Here is a 22,354-nt window from a genome sequence, read left to right on the forward strand (position 1 = left end):
TAACTTAAGTCTCTGTCATTCTTCAACTGAATTACTGAAATACTCTCCAAATTGTCACTTCTCTCTAATATTTAGTTAGTTTTTTTTAATGATGTTAATAGTCCATTCCAGGTTAAAACAAACAAACAAACAAACAAAAACAAAAAGAAAGAAAAAGAAAAAAGAGAGGGGAGTGGTCCGGTGGAGGAAACCTAGACATCTGTGACTAAAACAAAACATAGCCAGAGCATAATATGGCCAAAGGAAGAATTAAAATTGAAAGAGAAAATGAAATTAGTAGAGTGGAGCTTAAACGTAAGGGTCACAGTGACTGCTCTAAAATTCATATGGACTAGTGTGCTTCTAAACACCCACCCCATCTCCTAGGATATTATGATTCAAGTGAATATGAGTGGGTGAAATACAGCCTATGTAAACATTTGTATATTATGCAATGGGAGTTGCCATGGTGATGAGAGGAGCTCAGTTTATAGAAATGTAACCAGAATCACCAGCTATGACTACAAAATAATGGATGATGATGAGGGTGATGAGTCATTATTCTCACTATTTTGCCTTCATGGGTATTTTATTGGGAAGTTGGAACACAACAGCTTTTCCTTCTCATCCTCTCTATCTACATTTCATCTATAATATATTATAATCCACTTAAGAAAGTCAAAAACATATACAAAGTAATTATATGAACACCCATATACTCACCCCTATACAACCTTAACATATAAAATCCCAAATACCATAACAATTGAAGTATTGTGTTCAGTCCTGCTTCTCCTCCTGACTCCCAGCCAGAGGTAACTCACTATTCTGAAATTCGTATTCTTTTACTCCAAATTACATGGTTCTCATTCACCTAACATAATATCTCAGCTACACCACCCAGTTGTTGAATATAAAACTTTAGGAGTGAGCCTGTATTCATAACTTCCTCTCAGCCTGTGGAATGATGGTGTGGGTTCATATCCTGGGGAGAGGCAAGAGTGCACATTTCTTTCCAAATCCATGTTCAGTGAGATCAACCATGGTGGGAGCACTCATACTATGAATATTGGTGATAACTACAAATTAGGATTTTCTACTCCTGCCCCCAGAGAACAAGTTGTTAAACATTTACTAACATGTTACTGCCCATCTCCCACATCCAATTAGCTCTGTTCTTCCAGATTACATTTCAGATCTGCCAAATGATCTCAGATCCACTTCTACATTCTTGGCCAAACCACTGTTATCTTTCTTCTTCTTTTTATTATGGAAATTTTCAAATACAAAAAATGGTAGAGAGAATAGCATAATAAATTCCCATATGCCTAACACCCAACCTCAATAGTTATCAACACTTTGCCAATGATATTTTATCTATTCTGCCTTCCTTTGAGAGGGATGCTAGAGTAATGTAAGTAAATATAATTTCACCCCTAAGTGCTCAATATGCCCATCTAAATTATATATATATAATTTTGATGTAATATATAACCATTAGTTTACCCTCCAAAATTAACAGTTTTTAATATTAACACTCAAATTATTTTCAAAATTTTCCAATTTTATCAAAATGTCTTTCCATGGTTTGAATCAGCATCCAAATGAGGTCCACAATGGCCTTGATTGCTGTCTTTACCACATCTGTAACAGATTTCTTTCCTTAAAAAAAAAAAAAAAGTATCTGATAGAGAAACTGAATAACATGTCCTATAAAATGTTTCATATTTTGCACTTGGCGCACAGTTTCCTCCATATATTTTTACTAGCTGATATTTAGATTAAGAGGTTTTATAGATTCAGGCTCAATCTTTAGTCAACACTAGTTCAGGGTGATTTTTTCTACTGTCTCACATCATGATTCCTGAATTCAGATGTCAGTCAGCCTGACCCATGCGTTTCATAGTCCCTCATCATATTTGTGCCTAATGCTTTCAGTATCTTTCGATGGTGATTGTTTTCTGGATCTTATTTTTACTAAAGACTGCCAAATGGTGATTTTTTCCCCCTAATTATATACTTCTTTTTTTATTATTTAACTGGAATTTACTAAAAATATTTGACCAACTATTTAGTTATTCTGAAGAACAACTTGTGCAGAAAAAGTGTAACAAGTGCTTGCTTCTTTTCCTATATTTATCTTTTTTGAAGTAATGAGTTGATATCCCAGCAATTTTTGATGATAATGAATATTTAAAAATGCCTTTTACATAGAAAAAATTTAAACCTACAAAACAGTTGAAAGAACAGTGCAATGAATACTCATTATGCCTCATGTTCAAGGTGCATCCCCTGGTATACTTTTGTCATATTCATATCTCTCTCCCGTGTTCATTGAGCATTTTCCCTTATTTTCCAGCACAAGGTGTCTAAGCTAACCTTGTACCTTGCATACCTCAGGGAATCAAGCATTCCTCCAAGGGGCTCTTGATATTTTGGGTGGAAAATGGTAATTCAAATACCATTTGTGTGTGTGTTGTAAGTTTGTTAAATTAACATTTGTTATGTAAAGCTCAGTGGTGTGGGATGGTGAACCAAGGTTCAAACAAACAAATAAACCTATAAGAGAAAGTGAAATAAGAGAAGTTTATTACACAGCACCCTGAAGTCAAGACAGCATGGAGAGAGAGAGAGAGAGAGAGAGAGAGAGAGAGAGAGAGAGAGAGAGAGAGATGACCTGGGACATATGCTTTTATTAGGGCCTGAGGGTGCATGCTTTTGGGTTTCTGGGCTAAGGCTGGACTGGTCAACTCAAGTCAAAAGAGTGGTTTTTTGGTAAGTCCCATGGGGGTCTTGTCTTATCTAAGGAGTGCACAAAGGGAAGGCTCTGGAAGGCATGGAGAATGCTTATAACAAGGGTTGTTAGAGTCATATTTAGTTATGACTCTGAAGCTGTTACCTAGGCCATGTGCTCCAAGGAGAGGTTAGTGACAGTTTGAGACTGCTACAAGCTCCTTAGCCACATGAAGTAGATGCTGATGCAGCAATATTATGGAGTAGTTTAGCTTAAATTCTCTCTCCATATATATTTGTCATATATAATATATGTGTATTATATATATTATAAATGTTTATAGACATATATTTACAGACATGTCCTGGCTGGTTTGGCTCAGTGGATTGAGCGTCGGCCTGCGAGCTAAATGTCGCTGGTTCGATCTTCCAGTCAGGGCACATCAGAGAAGGAAAACTCTGACTCCAAAAAACCTCCGCTGCCTTGCGGCATACCTCTTCAGGGGAAAGGCTAAGGGAGTAAACCCCGACAGAAAATCCGGAGCCGGAGTCCCTAAGGCGGTTTGATGTTGTGATCAACACCGGCAACTCCTGCGGCGCACCTGAAGCCAAGCTGTATTGACTCCGTCTTTCCCTTGGATCCTTCAGCTGCGAAGAGAGGGGGGGTCTGCTGCATGGGCAACAGCAGACCCTCCATATCACCCTGCCCAGGCTCTGTAGCTTCAGCTCCACTGGAGAGGACACTCCAGCGCCATCGCAAGATGTCGATTCAACACGGGAGGAGACAGATACCGTGTCACTCCCGAGTCGGACTGCACAACCATTCTCAGCGGTGCAGATAGACTCTTAAGAAGCTACACCATCGTCTCTCGAGACGGACGGCTGCCGATACGATACGATTTACAGACACATATATAATTATATATACATACATAGATAATTCACATATATGTATATAAAGATAAGCACGCATGTATTCATGTAGACGTACACATACTAATACCTTCAGTTCAACTCCACATAGCACTTACTCACCTTTCTTATTCCATATTGTTTCTGTCTGCTCATGTAGTGAGGACCTAATTGCTAACAGTTTCAGAATTATTACACTAATAATACTACTTAAAATGTACCTATCTTTATAAACATTCTTTTTTTTTAATAGCTATAGAGATTCTGATTTTGTGGATGTGTATTTCATTCAATCAGTATCTTACGGATCAGTATATAGATTGTTTCTGATTTTTTTGTAATGAACAATCAATATCTGCAAAGAATAACATTGTAGATTTTCATTTTTGAGTGTGAATCTTCAGGGTGAATTTCTAGAACTAGAGCTTTTGGATCAAATGGAAAATGTGTAAATAGTTTCAGTACACTGTCAAATTCCCCTTTTTAAGTGGTAATAACATCTTGCATGCTGATATGAAGTGTTTGGAAGACTCTATGTAACTGCATCTTTGTCAACAGAATGTATTGTCAAGATTTTGAATAAGAAATAAGATTTCAGTATAATTTTATAGTGCTTTGTTCATATAGATTTTTCATGTTTAGATTTATTTCTTAAGGTATAATTTTATATACAGTGAAATTCACAGATCTTAAATATACATTTTACTGACTTTTGATAAATGTATACACCCATGTAACCCATAACTCAATCTAGATGTAAAACATATCCATCATTCCAGAAAGGTCTCTTTTGCTTATTTCTACTCAAATTCCACATTTCCCCTACCCCCCGAAGCAACTACTAAGCTATTCTACCACCATTGCTTAGTTCATACAGTTCTTAAACTTAATATAAAAATAATCATGTACTATGTTCTATTTTGTATGTGGCTTCTTAAACTTCATATAATTAGAATGATGTACTATGGTCTATTTTGTACATGGCTTCGTTCATGCAACATATTGTTTGTGAGATTTATCCTTGTTACATGTATTAATAATTTATATTTTTATTGTATAATATTTAATTATATGAATATGCTAGTTTTTCTGTCCATTTTTCTGTTGATGGACATTCATGTCATTTACAACTTTTTGTCTGTAATAAAAGCCCTTATGAACACCATTGTTCAAATCATATACACATATATACAAATTCAAATATTTTTAATTGTTATGTAGTTCCCATTTTTCAGCATAACTTGATTCATTCAACCTGTATCTATGGATAGATAAATGGGTACTTACATCATTAAAGAAAATTAATACAGTATTTATTTGTCTTTTCTCTGTCAATCCCTAAACCAACCACTTTCCCCAGGCTGCCTGGGGAGGCACAGGAAAAGGAACATACAGGACAGACAAGACATGGAAGAAGGAACTATGGGAGGTGGGAAGACTTCTTCACGTGGCGAAAAAGATGAGAAAAACCACCACCAGGCAAAAGATCCCAGCGGCCTCTGAGAAGGCAAAACCCAGAACGGCACAGGAGAACAGCTGTTGCTTCAGAGTAGGGTTCCTGGCATAACCAATGACGAGGCTTCCAAATACAGTCCCAACCCCAGCCCCAGAGCCTGCCACCCCCACTGTGGCAGCCCCAGCCCCAATGAACTTGGCTGCTGTATAGATGTCCCCTGAAATGGCACTGGTTTGGAATCTGCGGCTAGAAATAAGTGAGGTCAGAGGACATGGGGCTGCCAAACTGCTGAGGATCCCAGCTGTCAGTGTCTCTGTTCGTTTCATCACCACTGCAGACAGTGACCCGCTCAGCAGCTGAGAGGTGTTCCTGACCAAGGTGGGAGTGGGGACAAATTTGGCGCAGGTGTACATTTACAGGGGATGAGGGGCTGTGGCAGGAGAGCGGCTCCGAGTGCAGAGAAGATATAAGGGACTTGCATTGTTTATAATAATCTGTTTCTTTTGGTCAACACATATAGATGTAGGCGTATGTTTAACTTTTTAATAAACTGTCAAATAGTTTTCATAAATAGTTGTCTCATTTTATATTACCACCAGGAATGTATGAGACTTCCAGTTGCACATCTTTGCCACCATTTAGTCAGCTAATTTTGAAAATTTGATATAAGTGTATAATTTATTAATACCATTTTATTGAATTTTTGTATGAGGAATAGGTGTAGATGTTTGTCTAAGGCCTATATAGTGTGTGTGGAGATAATAATAATACATTTTTTTAGATTTATTAATATGATATAATTACATCAGTAGACTTCCTAATATTGAAACATGCTTGACAATTTTGGAATAAATTGCATTTGGTCATAGTGTATTAATATTTTTAATACTCTATGAATTCTACTTGCTGATTAAATTTTAGGATTTCAAAATTAATATTCATAAGTAAAATTAGTCCATAACTTTTTTTGCTTCTGTCTTTATCAAGTTTAGGTTTTAATGTTATACTCACTCTGTTAAAGAATTAGGCCATTCTTGGCTTTTTCCCCTAACCTCTGGAATAATTTATGAAGCATGCTAATTACCTACTCTTTAAAAGTTTGATAGAAGTTCCATGTGAAACCATCTGTATCTGGTACTTTTTTAATGAGATAATTCTTTGATACTTTTGAATATTTCTTCTATAAAAATCAGTTTATTTAATCTTTAAAAAAATGTTTAAAATTACATTAAAAAGTTTTATCCAGACTTCCAGGCAAGATGGAAGTGTAGGTAAACATGGCTCACCTCCTCGCACAACCAGAGCAAAAATTACAACTGAACTATAGAACTATACCCAGAATTGTCAGAAAATCAAGCTGTATGGAAGTCCAACGACTGAGGAATTAAGGAAGTCACATTCATCCAGACAGGTAGCAGGGGTGGAGATGCAGAGATGTACAGAGAGGCATAGAGAGGTGGAACAGGTGTTCCCACACCCATGTGTGTTAGATAAAAATCAGGAGGAACACCTTGGGAGCGAGGGATCCCAACCCAACACCAGACCACACAGCCCAGGGTTCCAGTGCCAGGAAGATATGTCCCCATAACTTCTGGCTGTAAAAACCAGTGGGGGTTGGGCCGGTGGAAGAAACTGCAGGATTCTCAGGAGTCCCCTCTTAAAGGGCCTGCAACTGACTTAGGACTTATGCAGACTCACTCCCTCTGGGCTTCAGCACTGGGGCAGCAGCTGGAAGGGCACCAGTTGCATACAGGGAGAAATTGAAGTGTCTCACATCAAGGCAAGTGCTGAGGGACAACTTCCTCCCAGTCAAAACTCTAGACACTAGGCAGCGGTCTTGTTACCTTTCTGAGCCCTCTCCCACACACAGCCACAGGGAAGCGACTCCATATTGGAGACTCCATCAACCTAGTTCATATGGGTGACCTCGTCCTGGCAATTACCTAAGGTTCCTCCCCATCCAACTTACCAGTGTGATTATCTACAATAGACCATGCTACTAAGATAAGGAGTCAAGGTAGCTCTGCCTTATACACAGATACAAACACAGGGAGGCAGCCAAAATGAGGAGACAAAGAAATATGGCCCAAATGAAAGAACAGAACAAACCTTTAGAGAAAGGACGAAACAAAATGGAGATGAGCAATCTATCAGATGCATAGTTCAAAACACTGTTTTTTAGGATGCTCAAGGAATTCATTGGGTACTTCAACAGCACGAAAAAGACCCAGGAAGAAGTGAAGTTTACACTAAGTGAAATACAGAAAAATTTACAGAGAACCAACAGTGGAGTGGATGAAGCCGAGAATCAGATCGATGATTTGAAAAATAAGGAAGAAAAAAACATTTAATCGGGACAGCAAGAGAAAAAAAGAATCCAAAATAATAAAGATAGGTTAAGAAACCTCTGGGACAATATTAAGCTTTCCAACATTTGAATCATAAGGGTGCCAGAAAGAGAAGAGAAAAAGCAAGAAATTGAAAACTTATTTGAAAAAGTAATGAAAGAAAACTTTCTTAATTTGGTAAAGGAAATAGACATACAAGTTCAGGAAGCAAAGAGAGTCCCAAACAAGATGGACCCAAAGAAGACCATACCAAGACATATCATAATTAAAATGCCAAAAGTTAAATATAAAGAGAGAATCTTAAAAGGAGCAAGAGAGAAGCAGATAGTTACCTACAAAGGAGTTCCAATAAGACTGTCAGCTGATTTCACAAAAGAAATTTTTCAGGCGAGAAGGGTCTGACAAGAAGTATTCAAAGTGATGAAAAGCAAGGATCTACAACCAAGATTACTCTATCTGGTAAAGCTATCATTTAGAATGGAAGGGCAGATAAAGTGCTTCCCAGACAAGGTAAAGCTAAAGGAGTTCATCATCACTAAGCCATTATTACATGAAATGTTAAAGGGACTTATTGAAAAAGAAGAGGAAGAAAACTATGAACGTTAAAATAGCAATAAATGTAATTGAAAAACCAAAAAAAAAAAAAAAAGCAATAAATCCACAACTATCAACAATTGAATCTAAAAAGCAAACTAGCATTTCAGAAATAGAATTATAGATATGAAGATCATTTGGAGGGTTTTCAGCTGGGGGGAGAAGGGGGAGAACAATGGAAAAGGGGCAGAGATTAAAAAGTACAAATTGGTAGGTACAGAGTAGGCAGGGGGATATTAAGAGCAATATAGGAAATGGAGAAGTCAAAGAGTTTATTTCCATAGCCCATGGACATGAACTAAAGGGGGTGGGTTATGAGAGGGAATAAGAGATACTGGGTGGAGGGGGGCAAAGGGGTAAAATTAGGACAACTATAATAGAATAATCAATAAAATATATTTTAAAATTTTATCCATATCTGCTAAATTTTTTAATACTTTTGTTCAGCACTTTCAATAGTCTCAAATTTCTTTTAATTTCATTTGTTTCAAAGCTTGTTTTCCAATTCATTTTATTTTATATATTATTTTCTTTTATTCTTTTTTTAGGTTGGCTAAGGTTGTTCTCCTTTATTACTTTTCATAGAATCATAATTTTGATTTATTATTCCTATAATAAATAGTACATAAAATTTATTTATTTATTTATTTATTTTTACCTAAAGTAGTTAAAGATTTTAACTTTATTATTTCCTTCTGAGAGTTTAACAAGATGTTAATAGGTTTTGAATTTCATCAGATGTTCGCAACATTTATTGAGATGAGTATAAGAATTTCTATTGTTTATTCCTGTTAGGGTTGTGAGTTACATTGATTTTTTTAAGAATGATAAACCACCTGAAATTCTTAGGATGCACTTTGTTTATACTGTAATAGTTTTTCTTATATTTTGCTAGATTTGACCTCTGTTCATGAATCAGGATTGGTCTTCTATTTTCATTTTCTGTAAAATCTTTGTAAGATTCTTATATCAATGTTATCCTGGTCTCATAAAATGAGCTGGGAAATATTTCTTATTTTTCCTTCATTTTGAAGGGTTTATGTAATATTGCTGTTTTTTCTTCCTTAAATGTTTAGAAGAATTCACCTGTGACGCCATCTGGGCCTGAAGTTCTTTCTGAAAAAAATTTTGAAATAACACATCCAACTTTTGTACTACACAGAGGACTATTAAATTTTTCCTATTACTTGTGTCTATTTTAGTAATAGTTTTAAAGAAATCTGTCCATTTCATCTAATTGTCAAATTTATCAGGCATATACTTATTTATTTTTGTCTGTAAGGTTTTTAGAGTTGTCCTATTTTATTATAGATATTGGTGATTTGCCTAGTTTTGCTAGGGACTTATTCATTTTATTAATCTAGCCAAAGAACCAACTTTTGGCTTTCTTAATTTTATTACCAATTTTTCTGCATTTTACTATTTTCTCTTATTTTTAAAATTTTCTTTTATTTATTTTTTGAAAGTTGCTGGGTTTTTGTTTATTTTTCAATTTTCTTTGAGGTAAAATCTAAGCTATGGATTTTCTAATTTATTTTTTCTAACAAATGTATTTAAAGCTATCCTTTACCCTTAAACACTGCTTTAGTTTTATTTCCAGCTTGTATTTATTATATCTTCATTATTGAATTCAAAAGTATTTTTAAATTTTCTTTATGATTTTTTCTTTGACCAATGGATTATATAGAAATAATTGCCTAGTTTCAAGCAACTGTGAATTTGTGAGGTATCTTTTGTTTTGATTTCTAGCTTAATTCCACTGTGGTCAGAGAGTGTACTCTGAATAATTTCAATCTTTAAAGTTTATAGAAGACTTTTGGTCCAGCACAATTAATCTGTGTACTTAAATGTTAAGTTTATTTTGTTAATTGAGATTGTGGGATATTACTGACTTTTCTATTTGCTCTGTCAACCATGAGATAGAAAGAAATTCTGCCATTTGCCAACAACGTGAATGAACTTTGAATATATTATGTTTAGTGAAATAAGCCAAACAGAGAATAACAAGTATATAATCACCTATATGTGAAATCTAAAAAATCCAAACTCATAGAAACAGAGAGTAGAAGGGTGGGTACCAGGGCCTAGGGGTGGGGAAATTGTGGAGATCTTGTCAAAGGGTACAAACTTGCAACTAGAAGATGAGTAAATTCTGGCAATCTAATGCACAGCATAGTCATTATAATCCACAATACTGTATTAATACTTAAAATCTGCTAAAAGACTAGATCTTAAATGTTTTCATTTCCCCAAATAAATAATAATTGTGTAATTTGATAGAATATCTAAAACTAAGGTAGTAATTATATTGCAATAAATAAATGTACCAAATCGGGTCATTGTACAACTTAACTTTATACAACATTATACACTTATTATATTTCAATAAAAAAAAAGAGAGAAAGAGAGCTGGCAGTGCTGTATATATATTTAAAAAAACAAAGTCTCTGGAGTGGCAATCAACACCAGACTGGCACAAGATACTGGATATTGCAGGATGGGGAGATGAGGGTACAGGGCACGACAGACACTTAAATTCCAGCAGGTGCCAGCAAGTGGGCTAGGGGTAAGTGCCTACATGTGTACATTACATGGGTGTGGGTTTGTGAGCACATGTATGTGTGTAGCGTTTGTGTGTGTGTGTGTGTGAGTAGGGGGCACAAGAGTGAGTCGAAGAGCATGTGACTCTTCCAAAGGAGGCAGCTGATATTCAGCTCCAGAAGAGATTTGTTTGGTGGATCTATTATTGCCTGAAGTTCTAATCTTTCAAGAGAAGCCAGAAATCAATACATACATATTAAATACCATGAGCTTTCAATGTTGGCTCCAAATGTTAACATGAAGCCATTCACAAGATGAAGTGATGCCTGGGTAGATTTGGGTTGTGGGCTACCAGCTCAGGAAGAGGTGTCTGGAAGAAGTGGGGGCATGAAGAAGAGAGAAAACAGACAATGGGAAAGAAGCTTGAATATTTTATTGAAGTCTCTTGGATATATTGAAAGCTAAGCATTTTTATGACAAAAGTTTCAAGGAGAAAATTCTCTTTCCAGTTTCACCACTGTGGCTACCAGCCTTACCCTTATTCTAATACAGATATTTTGTGATTGAAATAATTTATATGTACAAATTATATCATAGAAAAATGATTTCATTGCTAACTTTAAGCAGGTTAGGGTACTTCATTCAAAATAAAAAGAAAATAAAAGCTGATATTTCTAAGCTGATATTTTAGAAATATTTTGACAATGGTTTATTCCACTTATAATCTTTTGGCAATATAACATTAAAAGCTAATCTATTCACTGGCATGCAAAGCAATATGACTTCAGAATACACCTTTTAAATTTACAGAACTTAAAATTTCAAACATCCCATGTGGCTGGCAGGTGATGTTGTGAAGATGATCTTGAAGTGGCACACTTACTTCCTAAAGATAAAAAGCAGAAGATGTGATATAAAAGCTATAATACTCTGATGACATAATTAAATTATCCAGGAAATACTTTAAACATTTATTTTGATAAAATTTGCTTATTAGTTTTTTATCTTACAAATCTTTTAGTCTTTTGAACTCTTCAAATATTTGCATTCAAGGATGATTTACCCTAAAGTTTCCCTCACAAGAAATATAAAGGTATAAATAATTGTAAAAAACAATTACAGCCTATGAAGATAAGTGGTTAATTTTGGCATTTAGGTTTTTCATTGATACGCTTACTACATTAAGTATATAATACAAAATATACTGGTATTTTATTTTGTGATAAAATTACAACATACATAGAAACTTGTAATATGATAGTAATGTGTGAATGCTGTAGAACGAAACTTCTCAATGTTTTATTCTTATCTGCGTTCCTAATGCCCTGTTGCTTACACTCAAAAAATGTTTTTGGAATAAATGGGTGAATGAATAAAAGTGTACTGATTTAAAACAATTATAATAATGTAGTCTTAAATGATTCATAATTTAGTTATATACCAAGACTCTCTTCCCCATATGGGAAACAACCTGTAGCAGTATACATAATAATATTTATGAAAGTTTTGATGGTTTTCAGAATGAACTAAAATGCAATCACCTGTCAGTAATTTTGGTCTGAATCAACCAGTTTATAAAGTCCCTTGTGGCAAGATTATCAAGAACTGTGTTCATCTCATCAGAGAAAGAGCCATCAGCGTGCCTGCGGCGGAGTTCTTCAACAATGGTGACTTCTTCTGGGAAACTGAGAATAAAGGGGATAAAATCAGTATTCAGTTAAATGCTTTAAATAAATGATTACTGATGGTCTATGACTAGTAACATGGAAGGGTCATTGAGAAAACTGTTAAGTTTCCATTTACAGAGAGCCTACTATGAAAAGCTTCATAGAAACTTGTATGAACTGGTGCATGTCAAAATGGAAATTCTGTGGGTAATCAAGGGCAGAGCTGGGATGTGAAACCTAACTTCATGCTTTTATCAATATTCCAGCTGCTTCATAGATGTTAGTGTGCTGACAACACAGAAGTTATTATTGGGGCTTTAACTTGTTAATAATTCAGAAAAATATATGATATGCTATAAACCTGGTAATTATCAAAATAGCCTCACAAAGTGCAGTATTAAGGGATTAAACCTTAGTCTATGTCAGGTTTTTCTCTTTGATTGGTTTAATTAGCAGAATTTTTTGTATCCCTTTAAAACATTATAAAATATCCTCAAGTGTAAAGGAGTATTTTACTATTAATTTTTTAAATTGAATTATTAATGTTTAAATAAAATAGTGACAATTCCAGTTCTCTCGTGTCTTAAGATTTTTTTAAGTCTTAGTAAGCTTGTTTCGAATCTCACTAAAAACTCAAGTTACATGTGAATTTTCTGTTTCTCAAAATTCAAAATGGTCAGGAGAAAATGAGATGGTTCAGGAGTATGTTTCATTGTGATAAGATTCAAGGAGGTATGTACAGGTCTTAGCCTCATTTTCAACTATGATAATGTAATTGTTATTTATATGACAGTCCCACAAAAATTGGATATGTTGTTAAATATATGGATGTTGGCACACATCTCCATTTTGGTTGAGATTTCATTAAACATCTTAAGTTTAGTTCCTTCCAGTCATCATCAGTTTTTTACCTAAATACATACACATAAATATATGTTGATCCTCTTTGTAAATATTTAAGTCAAGCTAAGTTTTCAGCATTATTTCTTTCTTCCTTATCCTTAGTTTTCCTAGGACAGTTCTGGTTTAAGCTTATTGTCTTGGTGTAGTTCTCAAAAGCACTCTAATCTCAAAAGTGCCTTGGATTAACAAATTAATAGTCTAATTTTATAACATGACTCTAACATGGGATAAAAATGTCACCTGTTTGACTCTATTATTAATACTTATTACTACAGATAAAACAGAGACTACAGTAATTTCTTCCATAATTGAAATCTGTATATAGATAACTGTAGTCTAAGTTTTCAGCATCACGCAAAAAAAAAAAAAAAAAAAAAAAAAAAAAAAGTTAATTAAGAGTGTACAGACTTACTCTCGCCTTCCTCGGCCTTTCACCAACCAAGCAATGAATTCCTTGGCAGCTTGGCCTTCCAAGTAAGAACTTACATCACTGGTAAAGGTCCCTTCAGCATGTCTCTCAAATTCATCATGACGTTTAGCAATGTTATTCCTGAAAGAAATGCTAAAGTTAGATTGAAAATCTGTCTCTTTAGCAATATGGCTCTATAGCAGTGGCAGCTTTGGGGTGAGGATTGTATGGACAAGGAGCTTAGAGAGAGCTGGAAAATGAGGGTATCTAGGGGACTTGTCTCGAGACTACAGAAAGTATCTGAATTGAAGTTCGATGGGAGAGGGATAATAACAATCAAGAAGAGCTAATGCTCCCCTGCTCCACTCAGGACACCCATTTTTACTTCCTCTGCTTATCTGTGCCATTGATTACTGATGCTGCATTTACTTCAGTCTGAGTGCATGTGGACTCCCAATGGGTTATGCTGCTTGGAAACAAGGCAGCTGTTTGTTAGTCATACATATGGGGCCAGAGATTGGTGACTGAGTCAAGGGAAAGTGAAGAACCATCTCAAAATATCATCAAAATGACTACATGATGATGGATGAAAAGAAACGTGAGACAGGATAGCAATGAGGAAAGCTAAGATGAAGACCCCATATCACCCTCAAGTGTGTGTAGTGTTCTGTGTAGGTGGTTGGCCAACTTCCCTTAGTTTCTGCTATGTCTATTATCCCTAGGAGGTTTCATCTTAAGCACACAACAGAAATTGCCTGAGAGGGAGAATTATTTTACATTAGTTTACCAAATTGTGGCATTATCTTTCTAGAAATGAGGATAGCTGTTTTCATTTTTTTCAAATCTATGATTTCTCGTATGTCACCAGTGGCCATGTCTATAGTCCCTAACAGGGACGTCGCCTTGTTTCTGCTCTGACCATGACCACCATCTCTCCTGTCATGCCCCTCACTTTAAGAACTTTTGGTCAACCGCCCTGTCTCTCCAACTCTTCCTGCGGACTCATATTCATTCTCTCTCTTTCATTCTCTTTTTCCCTTTTCCATTCTATCCAGACAAATCTATGCCCCTTTCCTGAATTTTAGATTCCCTCAGCTACTTTGAATGCATAACTCCCTTCTCCCGTGGGCCACCTTCCAAAGAAATTGTGAAATTCCACCATCTCTGTGAAACCCTTGTGGATGATTTCCTTCAGTAGCCTACATGCATCATAAAACCCAACACTGTGAATGAAAATCCAACATTAAAATGTATGCCTTATGATAGGCTTGTGTTCTTATTTGCTTTCTTCTCTCTTTATGCGGTGTAGCTAGGCTATAATTTTAAATGTGTATCTTGGATTGTATTCTACAAGAAAAAGGCTGCATCTGTTTCCATTCCTTATCATGATTAACTTGGCTAGGGGTTACTTTGAATGTGATCACAGTCATGAGTTTGAACCCTACAAGGGAATGTTGAAATTACTCTTATCTTTTGGTCAGAAATTAGGTTCCCAACCTTGCAAGTCTACAAAAAGCAGTTTTCAATTTTAATAGAAAATGGGAAAGAGAGTAAATATTAACAATAAAACCACAGCTGGGAAAATAATCGAAAGTCTATGTTTCATTAGAGGGTGGGTATGTCATTTGGTAGAGATAGTATCATGAACTTTGAAAATCATCAAAATTGGAAAAGCTTATGGGCACTGTTTGATGAGCATGATAATGTAAGAAAGTAGAGAGAAATTTTAGACATATTTAAACACTACATTTGTGTGCAAATTTTGGACTAGATTTAGACTCTTACTTGTTTCTCTTGGTGTTCATCAACCACTGCACGAAATCCTGGGCACGCCTGGAGTCCAGATACTTGCTGTAGTCACTGGTGAATGTGCCTTGGGAATGGCGCTTGTCTTCATTCATCTGATCCGGATCATTGAATGGGTCTCTCTGGGGAGCTGGGAATGAGCTGTGAAGAACAATGATTGGTGCAACTAAACCTCTCCTCAAGAGTAGACTCACTAGAGGAGCATCTTCTTTACAAAACACAAGACCACATGAAAGCGAAAGGCTGGTGCCTTGAATATTTCAGTTGGTATCAGAGAGACCTTGTTTGCTGTGGGAATTTCAGAATTTTATTCTAGTTGAATACACTCTGATTCTGAATCTTAGTAACAGATTTTTTAATTGGTTTCTTCTTTACTGAAATAAGATTAAATAAATCTTTTTTCAACTAGTTAATCTACTATGATTTTGCTAATAATGACAAAAGAGAGCAATGACTTGATTATTTTAAGAGTAAAGTATTTCAAATCATTTGGGCAGCTGATTTATGTTCCCAATTTTGTTTTGCAGGTTTTAATATGAATAAGTAGCTTGATTACTTGGTTACATGATAGCTAATAGTGAAAGAGAAAGACAACTAAAAATTCAAAGAAAGACAAAAAGTTCACTTGCAAATTTTAAACTGTATAGTGGATAATCCACATGTTGGTAATCAATAGTTGACTGGCATGACAAATATGGAGAAATATTCAACATGATTAATTCTCAGAAATAGAATTGATATAACACTTTTATCTGTCAAATTGCAAAAAATTAAATACAGGAGAGGATATTGTGAGAGGAGTATTTCTATAATACTGATGGGAGTATGCATGTGTATGACTTTTCTAGAAAGCAAGTTGGCAAGATATGAAAAATTTACTCATTCAAATCCTTTGACACAGTAACTTTACTACTATACATCTAGCCTCAGAAAAATAGTAAAAAATATTTAGAGAGAAATATTGTTTGCTGCATTCTGTGTGGGAAAATTTAGGAGGAATAGCTAAATAAATACTGTTTATTTATGAGATGAAATAGTATGCAGCCATTAAATATCATACATTTAATAGATATTTCTAATGATATAAGAAAGAGCTAACAATACAATGCTAAGATAAAAGGCATAATCTGAAACTGTATAATGATCCGAAGTATATTTATGTACAGTATATATTAATACATAACATTTTTTGCATACTTTTTATCATGAACATGTATGACTTTCACAATTAACAAGAAACAGTGTTATTTTTAAAAAGGAATAAAAAAGAAAAAGTTGGTGTGAATAATTAAAATAATCTACTATGCAGTGTGTGAGTAATGAATGGATAGATAGGATCAGCTGAAGATTTCAACAAGCTATAATTTCCCATGTAACACATTTTTCAACATTGCCTACTTCTCTGGTTGTGAAACAACATAATTTGATCTATACTCCAGAAACAACTCTATCACAATGATATTTTAAACTTTTGAAAATTATGCAGAGCATTTATTCTAAATTACTGAAACTTGTTCACTAATCACAGGATATAATATAACCATAGTGCTATGTTAGTTCAAGTGTAAAGATTTAACACCTGGATTTCTCCTCTGTGTCCTGAAGGGAACGCTGCCAGCTGCCTTGTACCAGCATCACAAACAATCCAGCCACAAAGTAAATGCTTTTCATTTTTGCTGCCTGTTGGAACACAGGGAGATGTGGGGAGACAGAGACAGGCAAACATATTTAAACATGTCAGGCTAAATTAGAGTTTGACAAAATGAATATTATAAATAAAAATAAAATGCTAGTCATCAATTTTAGTCTGAGTACATTCCAGCTTAATTTCAAATAGTAGATTATATTTTCCCCCAGATTTTTTAGGCTGAAAAACAAATACAAAAGATGTGTACCACTATCAAGCTTTTTCATTAATTTAGGACACTTCTGTTAATAATTGGAAGGCTCATTTCTAGACTTGGAATTAAAAAATGTCCATGATAAACATTTAAAATATCTACTTTAGATGATATGCTACATATGGTTAGTCTGAAAGCCACCTTATCCATAATGCCACCCCCTCTTCTCTATCAGTCTGGCTTTCAATTAATAGTCCTTCACTTCCAAGCATTTACATTATACTGCATTTCAACCATCTTAAAGCAGCCTCAGGCTACAACTTGGCATACCAGCTGTCGGTTCAGATGTATTATTCATTTATATTTTAAATAGTGTAACTTGGTCTAGAGTTTGTAATTATAAAGCGGCCAACAGATTTGAGGTATTTTAGAGTGCTTTGACCTGTTCTAAATTAAAGGAAAAAAATCATTTTAAAGACAAGCAATTTGAAACAAGAACTAATGCTTCTGGCAACTTGAACAATCACAACTAAGAAACTCAGAGACCATTGCCATAATGAAAATTAATGCTTGTTTCCGAAGCCTTGGGAGTCCCTAAGTTGTTTTATAATTGGACTTAGTCCAGGACATGTCATTCACTGCTTGTGACACTAGACCTGGATCACAGCAGATGCCCAGGATGTGACGATGCAGAGAAGATGGGGTAAGAACTATCATGAATTTGGGGCAGAATGTCCCCACAGGGCAAGCTCCTCTATTTTCTAAACAGAAACTTTAGGTCCAGCATTTGTCATGCTTTTCTCTGTTACTCAAGTCCAACCATGTTTCCTTTGAGAACTGGGGATTTCAATCCAACTTTGATTATGTTTATCTGGAAATAATTTGAATGAGTATATTTAGCAAATGGCATTTGGTTTGAAGTAACAATTTTACAAATATTATCATTTTAAACTATCAATCTTTTCCTTAACATCCTATCCATATTTACTATCTATATTTGGCACTAAAGTATGGAAACCGCAATACCAACCGTGGTATTTTTTTCTTTGAAGTACTAAGTCTCTTTAGATTAAGTGCCAGTTAGACAAAGTAACACAATAGGACTTACATATTTGCCCTTCTTCATTCATCAACATTAAATTACTGATTTGGCATTTTGCTATTCTTCAGTTTATCTAGTTGGCAAACTTGGGAAATTTTGCCATATAAGTAAGTAGTCTCTTCTGATTATACTTCTCAATTATAAGTTCGCTCTTTCAGGAATTCAAAAAATTAAAGCAAATATTTCTCTTTAAGAATTACACCACTGTGGCAAAGTTAATTTAGTTCTAAATAATTTTTTCTATGTAAATTCCCTAAAGTTTTTTACAAAATCTTCTATTATATTCTGCGGAAGCAAATTTAAAGCACGTGGTGTCCTGCTGCCGCGGGAGCTGATGGAAGAGGAAACAGCCATACAGAAGTGAATGTTCAAAGTCCTCTACAGGTAGGAAAGTGAGTTCTACTGAATGAGAAACTGATTTTTAAAGTTTCACTTATCCATTTGTAGAAGTCTAAAAAATTGTGAAAAAAAATTAAGAATACTTTAATTATATGAATACCACTACCGAGAAAGCAAGTGTGTGTTATTTTAGTTTCAAAATCTTATTCAATAAGAGCATTTCCAAGCCCATCCCAAATTTAGGTAGGATAAGAAGAAAATCTGCAGTTATGCAAAAATCACACATTTCCATTCAAATTTAAAGGGAAAAATGTGATAAGAATAGTATTCCCTGAGTAGGAAATCTTTTAGAAAGATTAATCTTAGACCTAGGTAAGGTGACATTATATAATATCCCTAAATGCTTCATTGTTGTAGGCCAAATAAATATTTTTTAAATTGGTCAGCTCATTTCCTTTCATAGGTTCTTGGTATGTGTGGAAGAACACACCACTTAACATTTACTTCATCAAAGATGTTTGTAAAATCGTTCTGTCCTCAAAAACTTAGATATGTGGTTTAGAACATCTGATTTTGTTTCTGAAGATATATGTTAAAGTTTCATTTCAGAATGTGGACATTTCAGCTATTTTATTTATCACTGTTAGTTCTCAATACAGTAGATAATCATTAATCGTGGTTTTATTCAACTTCAGCCAAAGAATTCCCAATAATCGATATTTGTTCACTGCACCAAATATGCTACATCTTAGTTACAAAGCGCTGATTTCATGAACTTTGATTTTTTGATAGACTTATCAGAAGTTTGAATATTTGAAAAATGATGTCGATTCTGCTCTTTTGGAAAACTATAAGTTTTCATTGGTAAGGAGCAATGCTATTATAGCCTCTCTAATGGACACATTTCTGCTGAATTTAAAAGGCGCCTTCTGTTCAAAGTAATATACGCATTTATCAAATCCAAGGATAATATATTTTTAATGTTACCCTTTATTTTTAAAATACAGTCCGCATGACAATTAAATCTTGTAACAAGTACATTGATCTGAATCTTTGTTTTTAGTTTTACTTTACATCTTCCCATTGAATTATTTTTCCAACTCATTTTGTGGCTTCACTGTGTTGCCATATAGACTAACACATTTTATGTCACTTTTCATTCCAATTCTGCCCTTTATACTATTAGTAATAAAGTATAAGATGAAAGAATAACACCTTAATTCATAATACTTTGTCCCCTTAAAACACTTCACTGTACCAAAAAACAGAATATACAGTCTCACATTCACTCAACATTCATCTTACCTTCTGACGTTGTGGTGTGGAACACAGCAGGTGGAGAGAGAGAGAGCCCCCTTTGGAACAGTGGATGAGCTGTTCTGCACTCTGGACTTCTGCACCAAAGCTCACTGCTTTTATACACTCTCCACCGCTGGTTAGCCTCACAGATATTATGCTGACAATATAAATTTCTCATCTGTAAATAATGGGCTTTTGTTACAAGCGATTTCACTCGCCCACTCACTTTGCTCATCTCATTCTCTGCTTACATTGTGTGGGACCTCAGAGGTCAGAAAACTTTATCTACTCTCTTGCTTTTTTGGGGGGAGATGGAAAAGACAGTTCAGAAATTTACCTTTCACTCTCAATCAAGCATGAAATTCGCTTAAATACTCTAAAGTGAATTTTGATGTTGAAGATGTGAAATTATTTAGTTAATAGCTAACAGTACTTTGAGAATGACCTCATTTGAGGGTCTTACAAGTCTTTCTGTTTTGCTAGTTATGATAAATGTATCTGAATATAATAATCAATTAATCCTTTTATCTCCCCAAATAATAAATCATTCACTTAAAACCTGCTTAGTAATCCTCCCAACCCCCACTGTATGGAATTAATTTGCATTTTTAAGTGGGGGATTTTAAAGAATGTCAGAACCTAATATGTCCTGTTAAAATAAACTGGAGTCAGGAAGAAAGGATAAAAGCAAAATGATGATTAAACATCCAAGACAGGGTTTAGTATTTTTTTTCCTTCTAATGGATATTTAAGGCTAAGTCTATTGATAAGAGAGCTGGGCACTGATTTCTAAAAGGACAAGATACTCTGTGTACTGTCATACGTATTTCCTGAGTTTTGTCATCTGTCACTTCAATGATCTGTAGGATTGAGCAGATATAAGCCTGATTACTTTAGACAAAGGGAAAAATAGGAAGTGATCTGGACAGACAGTATGTAACTATTTTAGTCTGGCTGCTGTTACCACATTGTGTGACTGTGATCCAGTCACACATCTCTTTGTGCCTCTGCTTCTGGATTTGTAAAATGAGAGGGTTGGTTAAATGACTCTTCTAAAATAAAAAACTGATTCTATATGACAAAATCATTGCAACATTTTCTAACTAGATTCCAATCTTCTAATACCATCAAAAGCATGATGAAGGCGTTGGCTTGTGAACCAAGTGTCACTGGTTTGATTCCCAGTCAGGGCACATGACTAAGTTGCACACCAGGTCCCCAGTTGGGGGCACGTGAGAGGCAACCGCACATTAATGTTTCTCTCCCTCTCTTTCTATTTTCCCCTCTCTCTAAAAACAGATAAATAAAATAAAATAAAATAAAGTAACCTTGTTAAAAAATAAATTTAAAAAATAGCATGATGAAGCTGTTGGCTTGTAGAGAAGTAAATCATTGATACAACTGGAGAAGCATTCCCAATGAATTTAAACTCTTCAACTGTGGATTGGACCCAATGTTGAGTAGAGAACTACTTAAATGCCATAGAGATAAATTCTACATGAAATTGGAAAACCTTCAGAAGGGGGTTTTGTGCTGGCGATTTTTGATTAGAAGGCATTGTTATTCAAAACATGGTCTATGGGCCAGAATCACCTTTTAGAAATGTACACTCTTGGGCCCAAGCCCAGACTTACTAAGATTCTATATTTTAGCAAGATTCTTAGGCAACTCATATGCATATTAAGGTTTGTGAAGCACAGATGCATAAAATATCTACCTCATTTCTTCACCTCCTCTTGCCCGGTGCTTGCAGCAGTTTTCACCTCAGGACTGCTTTTTGACACTACCAGCAGGGGGTGGTGAAAGAGCAGGCAACAGTAGCTTGGGGCCACCTGGATGAACTCTTATAAATGTAGTAATGTCTTGAAAGTGTGAATTAGTTTAATATATATCATCAAATAGTTCTTTCTCCTGCCTCAGTCCTCATGAGTATATTAGCTGTACTTTATTATTATTATTATTTTTGGCATTTAGTTCTTTTTTTTTTCCCCTTTGCCTATATGGGTAGATGCTTCTTTGCCTCTCCGTCTCTGTCTCTCTTCCCTGTTCAGGTGCTGCCTGTGTGTGGAGCAGTCCTAAGAAGGCAGCTCTGTAGATAATGTAAAGATATATAAGATATAAATATATAAAGCCCTAATGCAGCATCTGGCATTTCAGTAAATGTCCTCTTCCAATATCTCACTAAAGCTTGTTTCTTTCCCTCCACTCCACTTGTTTTCTGTTATTTCAGAAATGACAATCCCAAGTTCTTTCATCTCCAGCCCACCAACACACTCATTCTAGGGGGTCCCTGACACCATCATGATGAGCCTTCAGAGAATGCAGAAACATCAAGATCCTCACTGTGTATGGGGCACTGCTCTCCTCCCTAGGAGGGGCAAATCCAGGTCATTAATGAACATCGAGTGTTTTAAACTTATAGCTC

At 35.1% G+C, this 22,354-nt stretch overlaps 1 protein-coding gene and 1 pseudogene across 2 annotated transcripts; both read right to left on the bottom strand.

Moving 5' to 3' along the window:
• Nucleotides 1–5,067: 5,067 nt before the first annotated feature.
• LOC150022120 (ATP synthase F(0) complex subunit C2, mitochondrial pseudogene) lies at nt 5,068–5,547 on the bottom strand (annotated as a pseudogene).
• Nucleotides 5,548–10,978: 5,431 nt separating this feature from the next.
• Nucleotides 10,979–20,004, bottom strand: GCG (glucagon). 2 transcript variants are annotated; one of them, XM_090267655.1, is made up of 6 exons: nt 19,936–20,004; nt 16,928–17,028; nt 15,328–15,489; nt 13,546–13,683; nt 12,105–12,248; nt 10,979–11,449 (listed from the first exon to the last, which is right to left on the bottom strand). In XM_090267655.1, exons 2-6 carry the CDS (start codon nt 17,017–17,019, stop codon nt 11,443–11,445), a joined length of 543 nt encoding a protein of 180 aa, XP_090123781.1. In that variant the 5' UTR covers nt 17,020–17,028; nt 19,936–20,004; the 3' UTR covers nt 10,979–11,442. The 2 variants fall into 2 exon arrangements, with proteins under 2 accessions (XP_090123781.1, XP_090123788.1); XM_090267662.1 differs by lacking the exon at nt 10,979–11,449 and having other exon boundaries at nt 12,101–12,248.
• Nucleotides 20,005–22,354: the final 2,350 nt, after the last annotated feature.

The sequence above is a fragment of the Furipterus horrens genome, unplaced genomic scaffold, assembly GCF_987537825.1.
Source record: "Furipterus horrens unplaced genomic scaffold, mFurHor1.1.pri manual_scaffold_1, whole genome shotgun sequence".
NCBI lineage: Eukaryota > Metazoa > Chordata > Mammalia > Chiroptera > Furipteridae > Furipterus > Furipterus horrens.